This window comes from Danio aesculapii, chromosome 12, assembly GCF_903798145.1.
Source record: "Danio aesculapii chromosome 12, fDanAes4.1, whole genome shotgun sequence".
Lineage (NCBI taxonomy): Eukaryota > Metazoa > Chordata > Actinopteri > Cypriniformes > Danionidae > Danio > Danio aesculapii.
This window is the reverse complement of record NC_079446.1, coordinates 43,263,138-43,280,637: the sequence shown is the minus strand read 5'-3', so window position 1 is coordinate 43,280,637 and position 17,500 is coordinate 43,263,138. Positions and strand designations below refer to the sequence as shown.

The 17,500-nt window shown below is 34.3% G+C and overlaps 1 protein-coding gene across 1 annotated transcript in view; it reads right to left on the bottom strand.

Moving 5' to 3' along the window:
* The window catches only part of tcerg1l (transcription elongation regulator 1 like), a 182,222-nt gene that overhangs the window by 153,230 nt on the left and 11,492 nt on the right, over positions 1-17,500 (bottom strand). The window contains 1 exon segment of the mRNA XM_056470142.1: positions 13,120-13,300. Within this exon segment, the coding sequence (XP_056326117.1) occupies positions 13,120-13,300 (181 nt within the window).

The following is a 17,500-nucleotide window of genomic DNA, read 5'->3' as shown; positions in this document are numbered from 1 at the left end:
GCTCCGGTTTCATACGCTATAGGTGAACTGAATTGGCTAAATTGTCCGTAGTGTATGTGTGTGACTGAGTGTATGGATGTTTTACCAGTGATGGGTTGCAGCTGCAAGGGAACCTGCTGCGTAAAACATCTGCTGGATAAGTTGGCGGTTCATTTCGCTGCAGTGACCCCAGATTAATAAAGGCACTAAGCCAAAAAGAAAATGAATCAATTAATTAAACTGCAAAACAGTCCAATCCGATTGAATACTTAATAATAATAAATTAAAATAAACATTCAGCTGTCTTTCCATTATAAAATGTTATCAAATTAATCATCTGTACATTTTCTCTTCTGGTTTTTCGGCAAAAAATCCTATCCATGGTTTCCGCTACATTCATTCTTCCATGGCAGGGCACCACACCAAACCACGGCTACATTACAGCTTCTCATTCAAAACATTCAGTCGTTTTTTTTTTTTTAAATAGCTGGAAAAAATCTTAAAGGAAACACTGCTCTCATATCAAAATTAACAACTTCAACAACAACATCAACAACAATTGTTTGTTTATTAATTTGTTTGTTCGTTTGTTTGTTCATTTGTTTGTTGTTTATTTATTTCCTTCAAGTTGAATTTTAGGGTCTAATGTGGCTTTCAGCTAAACAAATATTGGTAACATTTTAAAATAATGGTCCATGTTAATTGATGTATTGATTTAAGACCCATATACTAACATTTGTTAATGTATTTTGCAAATACTGTAATGTGTTATTCATTGTTCACATTAATTAATACATTAACTAACGGACCACTGATTTAAATTGTTACCCACATGTTTGATCCTCTCTTTCAGGTGCATTTTATATAGACAGATCTGCCAATACTTTCTTATGAATAAAAATGTGGCAAATTTTCTGTTTCATATTTATTTTTGAGTAAAATAAAATCAGCCAGTTCTTATTTCCTGGTGAAACAAATTGGCTTTTTTCTTTATTATTTTTTATTATTTTTCATAATTATTATTCTTTGAGGAGAATTGTAAGTTGAAAGATCTGCCAGCTGTTTTAAGGGGGGGGAAGATGAAAAAAAAACATTGTGAAGAAAATCTTAATGATCATGTTTATGGCTAATTATATATATACATATACCGTTAAAGACAGAATTATTAGCCCCCCTTTGATTTTTTTTTTTCTTTTTTAAATATTTCCCAAATTATGTTTAACAGAGGACATTTTCACAGTATGTCTGATAATATTTTTTCTTCTGGAGAAAGTCTTATTTATTTTATTTTGACTAGAATAAAAGCAGGTTTACATTTTTTAAGAACCTTTTTCAGGTATAATTATTATCCCCTTTAAGCTAAATTCTACAGAATAAACCATCGTTATACAATAACTTGCCTAATTACCCTAACCTGCCTAGTTAACCTATTTAACCTAGTTAAGCCTTTAAATGTCACTTTAAGCTGTATAGAAGTGTCTTGAAAAATATCTAGTAAAATATTATTTACTGTCATCATGGAAAAGATAAAATAAATCAGTCATTAGAAATTAGTTATTAAAACTATTGTTAATAAATGTGTTGAAAAAAAATCTTCTCTCTGTTAAACAGAAATTGGGGATAAAATAAACAAGGGGGCTAATAATTCTGACTTCAACTGTGTATATACTATCGTATATACTATACTGTGTGTATAGTATATACGATATATGTATATATATATATATATATATATATATATATATATATATATATATATATATATATATATATATATATATATATATGTATGTATGTATGTATGTATGTATGTATGTATGTATGTATGTATGTATGTATGTATGTATATATATATATATATATATATATATATATATATATATATATATATATATATATATATATATATATATACTAATAATACCAGAATGTGCAGTTTCAGCCAGAAGTCTGAAAACCTTTTCAAGATTTGAAGCCAAATTGTAAACCATTTCTTGATCTTTTGATTAGTTCTCTTTCAGAAACCCTCATTTCAATTTATCTATGATTTCTGATAATGCTTGTGAGTTCTGTGTGCCAAGTGCATCAGAAATCCTGCTTAAGAACTGTAGGAATGACATGTGAGGATAAAACTGTTGCAAGCTTGTTATAACTGAGAAAGTTGAAGAAAACACCACTGTATGACAGATGTCAGTATGAGAAAAAAAGTCCTACAACACTTTTTTTTTTAGCAAAGGCAAATGCTGTGGGTGCTGAATCTTTTTATTTTGAGAATATCTGGCGCCCCTAAACAGCCAGCCTTGACTTGAGGGAAAAGCTCTTAAACTGCTGCTGACCTGATGTTAATCAATCAATCAATCAATTAATCAATCAATCAAACAGTCATTCGAAAAACATTCAGTTGTTCCTTTAAAATAATAAAAAAAAAATCCATCTGCATCTTTCATGTGCATATAAAAATAAATATTTGAGCCTACTGTCACTATCAGGTGAATTTTCAGGCGAACCAGCTGTCATTTTAATACAAATGTTTAGTTCAAAAATCATCTGACTGCCTTTCAGGTGATTTTTATTTAAAGTGAAGAATCAGGTCTGAGCTATCACCAGATACGTTGGCCATTTGTTCCTTTCTATTGATAAAATCTACCATTTCAGATTAATTTCTGGTAAAAGTAGTAATGTGGCAGATTATAGGTGTAGAAATCTATTTTCTATATGCAAGCTCTGAGATATTTACAGGCTTATTATAACTGAAAATGCCACAGTATGACAGATGCCAGTACTATGAGAAAAAAAAAAAAAGTCCTGCTACACTTTTTATAACAAAAGCAAATGATGTGAGTGCTGCATCAGTTTATTTTGAAAATATCTGGCGCCCCTAATAAAGCAAGCATTTACCTGAGGGGAAATCTCTTATAAACTGCTGCTGACTTGTGTGGATGTGTTTGCAGATGTCAAAACAATCCCCTAATTGTCTCTTTCAGTTGCAAAATATCAGCATACTGACATTTTTAGTGAAAAAATCCACCAGTTCTGTCTTTTGGGTAAATTTCACCCTCCTGGTTTTCTATTTTTCTTCTTAACTTCTTCAGATGGATGAAATTCATTCAGTTGTTTCTTCTGATTAGAAGAAAGTCCATCTGCATCTTTCATTTGAATGTGAGCTCATTAAAATATGAGGCCTCTGTCACTTTCAGGTTAATTTTCAGGTGAAAAATGAATCAACCAACTCAGAATTCTTCAGACTTTCTTTCAGGTAAATTTGTCAGCACAAAATATGGCCACAGTAACTTTCAGGTGAATTATCATGAGAAGAATCAGCCAATATTTACTTTCTTTTGAAAAAAAATCAACAACTTTCAATTTAATTACTGGTAAGATACTGGTAATATGCCAAAATATACCATTTCTAAATTCATTCTGTTAGAAAACTGTTAGAAAAGACTGTAGTCGCAGGCTTATTAAAATCAAGAAAGTTGAGGAGAACACCACATTATGACTAATGTCAACAAGGCAGTATGAGGGAAAAATGTCCTACAACACTTTTTTTTAATCTTTGTGCCACACCAATTATTCCTGAAAATATCTGGGTCCCATAATAAAGACCAATATGGATATGTTTGCAGATGCCATAAAATCACATATTTCAGGTGAAAAATCCACCAGTTGTCTCTTTTGGGTAAATTTCAGTTTCCAGATGTTCTTCTCAACTTCTTAAGATGGATTAAATTCATTCAGTTGTTTCTTCTGAATGGAAAAAATTCCATCTGCATCTTTCATGTGAATTTAAAAGTATAAAAAATATGAGCCCACTGTCACTTTTAAGTAAAAAATGAACTGAAAAAACTTCCTGTCTTTCAGGTGAATTTGTAAGTGAAAAATTAGGGCACAGTCACGTACAGTAGAATTATCAAGAGAAGAATCTGCCAGTAGTTACATTCAGGTGAAGAATCAACAGCTTTCAGGTTAATTTCTGGTGATCGTAGTATTCGTAGTAATGTCACTAGATATACTTGTGGATATTTATTTCTACATTCAGTCTGTTAAAAAAATGCACTCAATTACTTTTGTAGCTTGTTCAAACTACTTATTTAAAATTAGTTGAAACGACACAATTCTTAAAGAGGTCCTCTACAATATCATATTTTAAACTTTAGTTGATGTGTAATGTAGCTGTGTGAACATAAATAACATTTCTGAATGTAAGACAGAGTTAGCTTAGCAAAGCCCATAGAAAACAAAGTTTAGGACTACAAGAAATACATTGGGGGTAATGAGGTCGCAAACCTTTCAGGTTATGCACATACACCCCGTGTAGTGAAGGGGCGGGGCCAGAGGCACTATAATGTTATAGCAGAGAAAGCAAAAATGCCATCCCCATACTACTATATACACAGAGCTTGTTATGTTTCTGTATTTGGGCTTCCAAAGGACACGACACAAAGACAGAAGTGCTTACAGTTTAATTTTAATTATGCTTCAGAGAATTATAAAAAATATATAGCTAGCATTTGACAAAGGACAGCTTCCAGAATCTCTCCCAGTTCAGTGCTGGATTCAGCTAAAAACTCCTCAAAGAAGGAGCAGCTCCAACCATAATAGACGAAGCTGTGGATTGTGAGCCACAACCTGTAAGTATTCTTATTTGTTAAAACTGATCTGTTACAGGCACAGTTTCTAGTGTTAACTGTATGTTGTAGCAAGGATGTAAACGAAAGGAAATGCTGTTTGGCACCAATAACAATTTAGCTACAAATTCATATTTATCCCTCAAACTGCTGTAAACACCCACAATTTCTCTCTATGTGGCCGATTTCCCTGCCTTATACATCTCAAATAATGAACTCGCAAAAGATATGTGAATGTTTCATATTACTTACAAATGCTAATAAGAAATAAAATAAGAAATTGTCAGGTTTTATTTTAGAGAGCAGGCGTGAGGTTCAGCATGTGTCCTTTTCATTTTCTGTCTGATTCAGGCACAAACTGATATGGCTAACAGTTACACTTAGAGACAGTATTTACAAATCGGCAAAGCACGTGCTAGTAGAGGCTTGATGCTTTTCCCGGTGATGTGGAGCCGATCCGCGAATCACAGCACATTATGTTAGCTAGCTGACCTAGCAGAGCCTCTTAAGGGCGGGCTTTCAGAGGAACTAGGAAATATGACAGTCATTTTCATGTTAGCTGTGTAGCAGTACATAATCAAAGAAAGATATATGAAAAAATGACCAGATTTTTTTTACAAATAAAGCATGAGCACACATTGCTTTGCATCTTATAAACACAACCAAGCCTTAAAAATATACTCAGGACCACCCTTTTAAGTTTTTTTTTGGGACAAGTTAATTGTTTTATGTTTAATCCACTTATCCTAAGTTAACTTAATAAATTTGTGTTGGCACAACATGAAGGATTTTTGTTGAATCCTGCATTTTTTTACAGTGTGTGAGAAAAAAACTGTAGCCACAGGCTTATTAAAATCAAAAAAGTTAAGGAAAACACCATAGTATGATAGACTTCAACTATATGAGGGAAAAATTTTTTTTAAATTTGAGCGGCCAATTTATGCTGAAAATATCTGGCGCCCCTAATAAAGAAAGCTGTTAACCGAGGGTCAAGCTCATAAACTGCTGCTACCAGAGACTTTGGACTTTCAGAATAAAAAAAAGAATACACTGTTGTTTCTTATGGATGAATTTTTTTTGTTTATGACTTTGTAGTTAAAAAAATATTAACCCCATGTCACTTTAAGGTGAATTTTCAGGCAAATTGTAGGTGTAATTTCTGGCAAAATACCTACAATATTCCAGAACATACTTGTAGATATCTATTTCTACTTGAACTTTGGTAGAGAACTGTGATAGAAAACTATAGTTGTACGCTTATTATAACTCAGGAAAAAACAGTCCTACAGCACTTTTTTTTTTAACAGAGGCAAATGCTGTGAGCGCCACACCAATATATCCTGCGAATATCTGGCGCCCCTAATAAAGCAAGCTGTTACCTGAGGGACGAGCTCTTAAACTGCTGCTGACCTGTGTGGATGTGTTTGCAGACGTCAAGACCTTCCCTTTCCCCTGCGGTAAGGAAGTGTGACTACGAAGACACAAATTGGACTTCCTCACATGCAGTGTTCGATTGTGAAAGCAGCACAGACCCTCCGGCACCAATTACAGCCTCAGCTAACGCTCATCAACAGCTCCAACGCGTGACGATGACTTTGTATGAGCAACTCTCAGTCAATCCCACTCCAGAAGACATTCACGGACACACTCTTACTCCTGCTCCTTTTTGTTTTTTGCTCTCCAGAGCTTTGTTGTGCTGATAGTGAATGATTATTACTTTGTAAGTGACGCTGAGGTGTGTTCAAAACAATGGTTTGATCCATTCACCTTTATGTATGTGCTCATCAAAGCTAAAGACAAAGATCAAGTAGATTTGGTAATTCTCCAGATCAAAGATCAACTTTTTAATTCTCAGACGACTGCGGAGGAAAACAGACAGGCAACAGACAGGATGAATGCTTATTTCATGGCTCAAAAGGGTTATAAAAGGAAAGTTTAGCATGTTTAAAGAGCAGATTGGAGTAGCTTTTAAGTAGCTTTTAAATTCACACACCGCATGTCAAATCTGCATAGATGTTCACTAGTTATTCCTGATAGTACACACTTGGGTGGAAGAAAATAGAGATTCATATTTTCACACACTTTATTTTGATGGTCCGTTGAATTTAAGTTACATTTTCATATGAATAATTCTTTAGAAAACAAGACCTAATAATAATTAGTTTGTTTTGCTTTCTAAGGAAATGTGTTGATTTAAGAACGATTACATATTTGCACTGGATAATGAGAACTTTTTTTTTTGATATGTATGATGGGAGGAAAAAGCCCAGAGATCCCCAGAGAACATTTGATACCCGAAAGACAGTTGCATGTTTTATTTATTAATAATAATAATAATAATAATAATAATAATAATAATAATAATAATAATAAGAGAGCTAACTTTAACTTTACCTTTGAACTGTCTAAAACTTTCTCTATAAGGGATAGTGGACACCGATGGATGAACTGAACACACACTCAATAGTTCTGTTCCCTAAATGAGCTCCTATCTAAACTGTAGTTCAGGGCCTCAAAGGCACACTCACAGCACAACGGTAACACTGATGAACTTTTAACTACTAAGAGAACTAACTGATCATTTAATTATGGTCCAAAAGGCAAGACAAGCCCGAGTGGCTGTGAGATAAAGAAAATGAGACTGAGAGAAAGTGCAGAGTTTAACTTTCACTGACACTGCAGGCGATCATTACTTTATTATAAGATGACAAAAAAGTGTACTGTATGACATCCTACAATGGCCTCCAAACCATCTCCATTAAAAATACATTGAAATAGATTCAAATATGATGCAACATTCTGCTGAAAAATGTTAACCTAAATATAGTGATGAAATATTGCTTGTTCGTCGGCTTGTTCTTGTTTATTATTAATATTATTAATATTATTGTTATTCATATATTATATATATATATATATATATATATATATATATATATATATATATATATGTATGTATGTATGTATGTATGTATGTATGTATGTATGTATGTATGTATATATATATATATGTATGTATGTATGTATGTATGTATGTATGTATGTATGTGTATGTATGTATGTATGTATGTGTATGTATGTATGTATGTATGTATGTATGTATGTATGTATGTATGTATGTATGTATGTATGTATGTATGTATGTATGTATGTATGTATGTATGTATGTATGTATGTATGTATGTATGTATGTATGTATGTATGTATATATATATATATATATATATATATATATATATATATATATATATATATATATATATTCAAATATATATATATATATATATATATTCATATATATATATATATATATATATATATATATATATATATATATATATATATATATTCATATAATATATATATATTTTTTTAATGTAAATATTTAATAAATATCTAAATATTTCAAAGGATAAAAATATATATTTTCATTATATTTGTAGCTATATTTAATATATTGCTACTCATAAATAATGATTTGTTGATGATTTGAACTGTTAAATATTTTATTATATATTAGATATACAAGTTATAATAATAATAGTAATAATAATAATAGCTGAACAAATCATTAAAAAACATAATTATAAAAAATCAAGACATACTGTATACTATATTATCCTTTTTGTCAATGTATTAGCCAAAAAAACTAAAAACTTTACAATAAAAACTTTTAACAAAATGCTATATATTGTATTTATTTTATTGTATTATATATTAGATACACAAATGCTGAGGAAGTTATAATAATAATAATAATGATAATAATAATAACAATAACAATATATATTAATATTTTATTATTATATAACTTTTTTTTCTACACACATACACCATCTGAATATAATTGAACATTTCCTGAACAAATAAAAAAAATATATAAATATACCTAAAAACCAGGCATCTACTATATTATTTTTACAATGTATTACACAAGCAAATCACCAAAACTAATTTTCTAATTACTTGTTGCGAAAATAAAAGCTATATATATATATATATATATATATATATATATATATATATATATATATATATATATATATATATATATATATATATATATATATATATATATATATATATAAGCAAACAGCACTAGTATATTTTTTCCAACCCAAGCTCATTATGGATATGTACCCTTGTATACATTTCTGAAGAGCGTGAAATATGTCCCTGGAGTTTTTGTTTTCATGAATCCACCAGAGGCCGCTGTGTACGCTTTTTCAGATTTCAAATTACTTGCCTGCTCCTCTAGTGTAAATCCACCAAAGGCTGCTGTCGAATGACTGATTGCTTTTTAAAAGCAATGTTGAAAAGGAAAAAAAACTTGTGGCCGCCTGATTTTTACCACATTTTCAGATCTTACCACGTTATAACCCTGTTATTTTCCTGCTTATTTTATTTTTGCCTTGTTTTTGTTTTACCTGCTTTCTGGAACCATTCTTTGTTTGAACCCTGTTATTGCAGTCAACTCCTCTCTGCATCTCAAGCCCGCTGACGTACACAGCAAGCCACTGGGCAAACTGTTAACAGCGGAAAAGCTGTCCACTTTTTATTTTTAAATCCCATTCAGTGGCATGAACACAGTGTATTAGCTTTATTAACACCCCTCAAACCTCCGCTCCAGTCTAAAGCACACTTGAAGTGTTAAACATGCAAAAGTGCGGAAGCAAAGGTCAAATCTCCACAATCAGCTCGTCACACAGGCCCTGCACTGCTAAGAAATTCCATTCACTTCCTCTCATTATAGCCTCTGCGCTCTGAAAGACAGGAGAGCCTCTACAGGAGTGAACTTTTCATCTCTCAAGGACTAATCTTTGACAGGCATATGAGCGCATCTGCAATGTAATTCATCACAGCCTACCTGAACTAAAGAGTCAAGACGTGTGATCGAGGAAGAGCACAGGTGTAACACTGGAATTAAATGCAATGCTATAAGATACCCTGCAACGTTTTCAATTTCGCTGCTTCGCTGTGGGTAAATTTGAGTCGAGGGAATATTTTAAAGGGGTCATTTTAAATGTGTTTTGATCGACTGAATCACTGGGTGCACAAATTTCACACTCAGACACTTAAATGGATCTGATCTAATATATTCTTGCACTACTGCTGTGTTTGAAAGCTAAGGTTTCTTTACCGAAAATACTACTACACTATAAAAACTTTGACAAAAGTCAAGACATAATTTTATGACTTAATTTAATAAGTTAGTCAGGTTTCAACAAAATTGTTTAAGCTGTGAAAAGTTTAACTTAATTTTTTTTGTCAGTTTGAAGTTAGAGTTTGGATTCTCTGACCCTCGGGCTGGGCCAGGCTGGACTGAGCCGTGATCAAGCATTGGTGTTTATTTATTTATTTATTTTTTTATTTATTTTTATTTTTTGTCATTATTTAATTAGCCTAAGTGGGTGGAAAGTTATGCCATAATTAAAAATATTATATGAATATTTTAGCAAAGTCGGCCTTAGCAACACATGCATGCAAAGTTGCCCAAATCACAACAAGTGTCATGCGCAGCAACGCTCTAGCTCTACTTATTACTGTCATTCAATGTTTTTATTCATTATCAAAGCACTGTCACTTTAACTGAGCATGACAGCTCAAATTATATATAGACCATTTTGAGGGATGTAAGGGACAATAAAAATGGTCTTAACCGATAGTGGCTATTTTAAAAGTGTATAATTTCGTACATAAAGCACGTCAGCATCCATCAGCCTGTCATACTGAGCAGAGCAAAGACGCTCCGCATGGTGAGAGAGAATCATTATAAAACAGGTAAGTGACATTCTAAGTCAATCTCTCTCTTATATGTTGTAGTGCTGTGTTTATATCATAGTAATCTGGTAGTGTTTGCACTGCTTTGGCTTTTTCGGGGTTAATTATTGTGATCTCCCGATTGCAACAGAGAAATACTGGGAAATCCCTGTGGACTGATTCAGGTTTAGCTTTATAATCTTAAAATGTGAGTAAAATCACCTGTTTTGTGATCATTTTAGACATTACGCTAGAGAATCATTCTAATGCTAGCTCTAAAGTGATGTTGGTGAACTGGCAACGGTGTCTGCTGTTCTGACGTCAGCTGTAGATGTGAAGGAATGGTGGAAGAAAGTAGTTCCTCAAACAGAAGGATTATTAGGGCCCTATCATACACACGGCGCAAAACGTGTTTCCCCGATGTGTTGCTATTATCAGATCAACGCAAGCTTAATTTTCCCGTTTTCCATCATGTTGTTTAAATAGCAAATCCGTTTGTGCCATTCTGTGGACTCATGGGTGTTTAGAAAAGAGATGTGTTTAGGTGGCACGTTGCTGTAACTAAAAAAGACTGCACAATTGATCAGCTGAAAGCAGGTCTAAAGTCCAGTGCAGAGTGCGTCAGTTGTGCGCCTCACTTAAACATAGCTTGAAACATGCAGGATGTACAGCAATACACATATCTTTACAAATGAAAAATAATTCAAATGTTTAAAAAAAATATAATATTTTCTACATAAATATAAAAACCACTGCCTCCATGCCTTCATGTCGATGGTCTTTTTTAGTTTATTCATGACAGTTTGCTTTTGTATAATGTTGTTATTATTATTAGCAGTATTGTTTATTGTATGCATGTTTGTATTTGTTTTAATAAAAACAAGCTTAGATTTGTCCACCTGTCGGGTTTTGGAGCATATGGGGCATAGCATGTGCATTTGGATATAGCTCGTTATACGTTTGACCACACTTTGTTGTTATTGTTCATTTATTAGTTTACTGGAAATTAGAACTGAATTTAGAAATAGTTTTGAAACATTTTTTTACGTTTAACAAACTAAAAAAATTATGTAGGCTAATGGATGTCTGTACATACAACATATTTCCTTATCCACGAAAGAAAGTGAAAGTGAAAGTAAAGGCCAATTGGAGGAGGCTCATTATTTATCCTCTCACTGCAGATGCTGTTTGACCGTTTTCTTGCTAGTGAAGCATTTAGTTTTTCTACTTAGAAAGTCCACAATGTAAATAGCAATGCGCCATGGTGCAATGAAACACTCTTAAAGGGAATGGGAGATGAGACTGATTTATTCTTAAAACACACCTATAACTCATTAAGAGAAGCACAACCCTGTTAGACCATGTGCCGCGCCGCATAGCGAATTTTTCCGTCCTTAAAAATGAAGAGTGGATTTTGCCCTGCACTTTGGACTTTGCGCCTAGATTGTTAAAATACAGCCCTTGGACTCTCTATGTTTGATTTTCTTATTTATATACACGATTATGTCGTCCAACTATTGTATAAACACAATATCACACTCGAAGCAGTGCAATATGGCTCATTCATTCATTCATTCATTCGTTTTCTTTTCGGCTTAGTCCCTTTATTAATCTGGTATCACCACAGCGGAATGAACCGCCAACTTATCCAGCATAAGTTTTACGCAGCGGATGTCCTTCCAGCTGCAACCCATCTCTGGGAAACATCCACACTCATACACTACGGACAATTTTGCTTACCCAATTCACCTTTACCACATGTCTTTGGACTGTGGGGGAAACCAGAGCACCCGGAGGAAACCCACGCAAACGCAGGAAGAACATGCAAACTCCACACAGAAACACCAACTGACCCAGCCGAGGCTCAAACCAGCGATAATACACACACACACACACACACACACACACACACATACACACACACATACACACACACAACCTGTTTGGTATTATGGTTATTGGAAATGTATAATGTAAAAAAAAATACTCATATCAGATCTTTGCAAATCCATCACTTGTCAACTAACTTTAGCTCTTTATTTTCATCCTGTTCTTTTTCCAGCCACTTTGTAAATACATTTAATATTGCATGTGTATGTGATTTTTTTTTTTTATTATTTTTCCTATGTCTGCTATATCAAAAAAGTCTCAAAAATACGCATTTATGACGCAACAACAGAGTGAAAACAGTCTGGTACACTTCTTTATAGAAACACTTCACTTTAAATGCATGCATTATTAATCATTCAAAAACATCCTGCAAAACAGGTCAGATGCGTACTAGACAAAGTGTGCAGTATAAATGATCAGGTACCAGAATTGAGTTTTTACTGTCTTCATTACGCACTCTTAAGCAGCCTTCACTGCACGCTTGAGCTGATTAAACCGCGCTATGATTGAAAATGAGCTGAAATTTAAAGTCATTTCGGCTTCATTTCATAAGCACAAATCAAACCGCCTCTCTTCCCACACACAAACACACACAGACGGTGACAAGCTCGCTCCGTAAAATCTCAGCTGACAATCCTCCAATATTGTTACATCAAGTTAAATAAGACGATTTAAGCAACAAAGAGAAAATCCGTTTAAATAAAGAAACTAGAAGTAGAATCGGGGATAGTCTAGGGAGTAAACAGAAAAGCAGAAAGCGTTTTGTGAAAATAAAAAGCCTCTGATGAATGTTAGCCAAGCAGCGAGACGAGATCATAAAGGTAGGAAAATGGGCACTGGGATCATAAATTCTCCCTCCTACCTGAAATGCGGCGGGGTGTCAGAAGAAGAGTGTGGATATTCCTGGAGGCTGCCGATGGCCTACATATGCTCAACGCCGCTTGATTCGTCCTCAGCAGTGGCTTTTCCTGACGCTGGAAAATTCCCATTTCCTCCGGACTTATCCAGGTGGTCTCCAGAGCTAAAGTGTTGTTTAGATAAAACTGCGGATGAGAAAAAAAAATTATTTGCAGAAAACACTCAACACAATCACAAGAGACACATTTGAATGCATGGTAATACTAGGTGGAATCAGTAATCCATCTTGACTTGTGATTGGCTGATTGAAAATGCATGTTGATAACAGGTGGATATGGTAATGGATCTTGACTTGTGATTGGCTGATTGAAAATGCTTGTTAATAACAGGTGGAAATGGTAATGGATCTTGACTTGTGATAGGCTGATTGAAAATGCTTATAATAACAGGTGGAAATGGTAATGGATCTTGACTTGTGATTGGCTGATTGAAAATGCTTGTTAATAACAGGTGGAAATGGTAATGGATCTTGACTTGTGATAGGCTGATTGAAAATGCTTATAATAACAGGTGGAAATGGTAATGGATCTTGACTTGTGATTGGCTGATTGAAAATGCTTTTTAATAACAGGTGGAAATGGTAATGGATCTTAACTTGTGATTGGCTGATTGAAAATGCTTGGTAATAACAGGTGGAAATGGTAATGGATCTTGACTTGTGATTGGCTGAATGAAAATGCTTGTTAATAACAGGTGGAAATGGTAATGGATCTTGACTTGTGATTGGCTGATTGAAAATGCTTTGTAATAACAGGTGGATATGGTGATGGATCTTGACTTGTGATTGGCTGATTGAAAATGTTGGTTAATGTGGAAAGAGTAATGCATCTTGGCTTGTGATTGGTTGTGGTGGTAAAAGTAATGCTTGTGATTGCTGACTTGTGATTGGATCATTCAAATTGCTTGTTAATAACATGCAGAAACAGTAATGCATCTTGACTTGTTATTGGTTCTTTAAAAATGCATGTTAATAACAGGTGGGAACAGTAATGCACTTTGGCATGTGATTGGTTCCCTGAAAATTAATGTTAACAACAGGTGGAAACAGTAATGCATTGTGACTGGATCATTGAAAATGGATGTTTATAACAGGAGGAAAGTCTGAAGGTCTGATGTTGGGGCTGACGTAATCATCATAGTAGCATCAGCCAATGAAATTAGTCTGCAATCGGAGCCTTATCTTAGCTGGTTTATTTGCATAAAGTGATCTGACTGGCTGACGCGTTCGTTGGCGCTTGAAAAGTTGAGAAATTCCCAACTTCTGCAGCAAGCAGCGCCGCTGAAGCGAACCAACGGAAACACAATGCAGATCTACAAGGCCTGATGTCACCCATTCGAAGTGAAAGGGAATCATTGACGCTGACGCCCCTTGTGAATGGGGCATAATGCTCCTTGACATGTAAGTGGTTCATTGAAAATGCATGTTAATAATAGGTGGAAACAGTAAAGCTGCGGTCACACTGGACTTTTCTCCCCATAGACTTCCATTCATATGCACGCAAATGCGTCAGACCGGAAATGCTTTTGTGACAAGTTTTGCAGTTCGCTCCATTGGAAACTTCAAGCTTGGTGAACTCTGACCTGCAAAATTGCATCACATGATTGCGTGAGATCAATCCAGAATCAAAACATGACCTGTCTGGACAGAAATTTTCAATATGGTCCAATCACTCGCTCTTTTAAATGTCCAACCATCTTGTTTGTCCCGCCCTGTTTCACAGCGATGACTACAGAATTTCGCAAGATCAAACTCTAGTGTGACCACAGCTTAATGCATCTTGGTTTGTGATTAGTTCATTCAAAATGCATATTAGTAACAGGAGGAAACAGTAATGCATGTTGACTTGTGATTGGCTTGTTGAAAATGAATGTTTATAACAGGAGGAAACAGTAATGCCTGATTTACACAGGGCTTCAGTTTGGTCTGAAGTTGGGGCTGATGCGATTGTCATAGCAGCCAATGAAATTAGTCAGAAATCGGGGCCTTATCTGAGCTGGTGTATTTGCATAAAGTGATCTGATTGGCTGACGCATTTGTTGTCACTTGAAAAGTTGAGAAATTCCCAACTTCTGCAGTGAGCAACGCTGCTGACAAGCAAAGCGAACTGACGGATCCACAATGCAGTTCGGCAATGCCTGACATCACCCATTCAAAGTTAAAGGGAAGTGTTGACGCTGGTGCCCCGTGTGAATGGTTTCCAATATATTGGACTTGTGATTGGTCCATTGAAAATGTATGTTAATAACAGGTAAAAACAGTAATGCATTGTGATTTGTCATTGGTTTGTTGAAAATGGATTTTAAAAACAGGTGAAAAGGTAATGCATCTTGACTTGTGATTGGTTCATTGAAAATGTATGTTAACATAACAGGGGGAAATTGTAATGCACTTTGATGTAATTGATTTCTTGAAAAATGGATGTTAATAACAGGTGGAAATGGTAATGCATCTTGACTTGTGATTGGTTGAATGAAATGCATATTAGTGACAGGAGGAAACAGTAAAGGTGCGGTCACACCGGGCTTTGTGTGTGCGAAATTCTGTCGTGCGGCGCTGCGAAAAGGGGCGGTATTAAACAAGATGATTAGACATTAAAAAAAGCGAGCGATTGCTCCATGCTTTAAATATCTGTCCAGAGAGGTCCTGTTTTGATCCTCGATGGGTCTCATGCAGTCAAGTGATGCGATTTCGCAGGTCAGAGTTCACCAAGATTGAACTTTGCACTGCAGCAACATGCGAAACTTAACGCATGACCCCGTGTTTCCGGTCTGACGTATTCGCGTGCGTATGAATGGAAGTCTATGGGAAGAAAAGTCAAGTGTGACCGTAGCTTAATGCATCTTGACTTCTGATTGGTTAATTGAAAATGGATGTTAATAACAGGTAAAAACAGTAATGGGCCTTAACTGGTGATTGGTTAATTAAAAAAGGGATGTTAATAACAGGTGGAAACAGTAATGCATCTTGACCTGTAATTGGTTCGTTAAAATGGATGTTAATATCTTTGTAATGGATCTTCACTTGTGACTGGTTCATTCAAAATGCATGTTAATAACAAGTTTAAAAAAAAAAAAAAAAAAAAATCATGAACACAATAATTTATACTGAATGCAAATGCAAATATTTTATGAATGTGTTTTTATCTTTGAAAACAATGTAAATGCTGCAGCTTCCCTCTGAGGTTGGGGTTTATTGATTTTTCCTACTGACTTCAAGCACTTGTTCAATCATTATTTTCAACGAAGAGGGAATATTCCTTTACAACGGTTGTTCTTACATGCCCAGAAGCAGATATAGAGGTTAAATATGTACACCAGAACTGCATTAATCATATGAATGTATAATATAATGTAACTTATTCCTGGGTTGAAAAAAGCTGATTTTCAGCATCATGATAATAATGTGATAATATATACTGTACAGTTGAAGTCGGAATATTTAGCCATCCAGCTAAATTTTAGGGTAATTAAGCAAGTCATTGTATAATGATGGTTTGTTCTGTAGCCAACCAAAAAAATATTGATTATGGGGCTAATAATATTGACTTTAAAACGGTTTAAAAGAAATATAAAAATTGCTTTTATTTTAGCCAAAATTAAATCAATAAGACTTTTTTTCAGAAGAAAAAATATAATTGGAAATACTGTGAAAAATTCACTGCTCCATTAAACATCACTCGATAAATATTTGAAAAAGAATAAATATTTCACAGGATGGCTAATCATTTTGCTCTCAAGTAAATATAAATATATATGTGTGTGTGTTTGTATGTATGTGTGTGTATATATGTGTGTGTGTGTGTGTGTATATATATATATATATATATATATATACAGTATACTAGTAAACTAGTAAACAGTATATGACAGTTCTGACTGGTTCTTGAATCTGATTGGCTGATAGCCATGCAATATTCTGCCAGTAACAGCACTCGTCCAGCCTCTTAACCCTTCACCCTTCTGTATTACTCCGCCCATATACAGCGACAAGCAGAGGACACTCTACAGTTTGACAAATATTGCAGCTGTTGGACAACATAATGTACTTTTGAGGCTTTTTAAGTAAAGAATGTAGTTGTTTACATTGCAACTGTGCAATTAATAAGGATAGTGCCTATTTTAAATATTAATGTGAGACGGCGTGTTGGTGGCCATCAGCCTGTCTTTGAGCAAAGATGGTTGACAATGTTCATCCACAAGATGGTGACAGAGACGCATAATAAGCCCTAAGAGAAATACAGCGTAATTTCTAACTACAGCTGATCAAATCCTTATTAAACAGGTAAATGACTTTCTAAGTCGATCTCTCTCTTGTGTATGTTGTA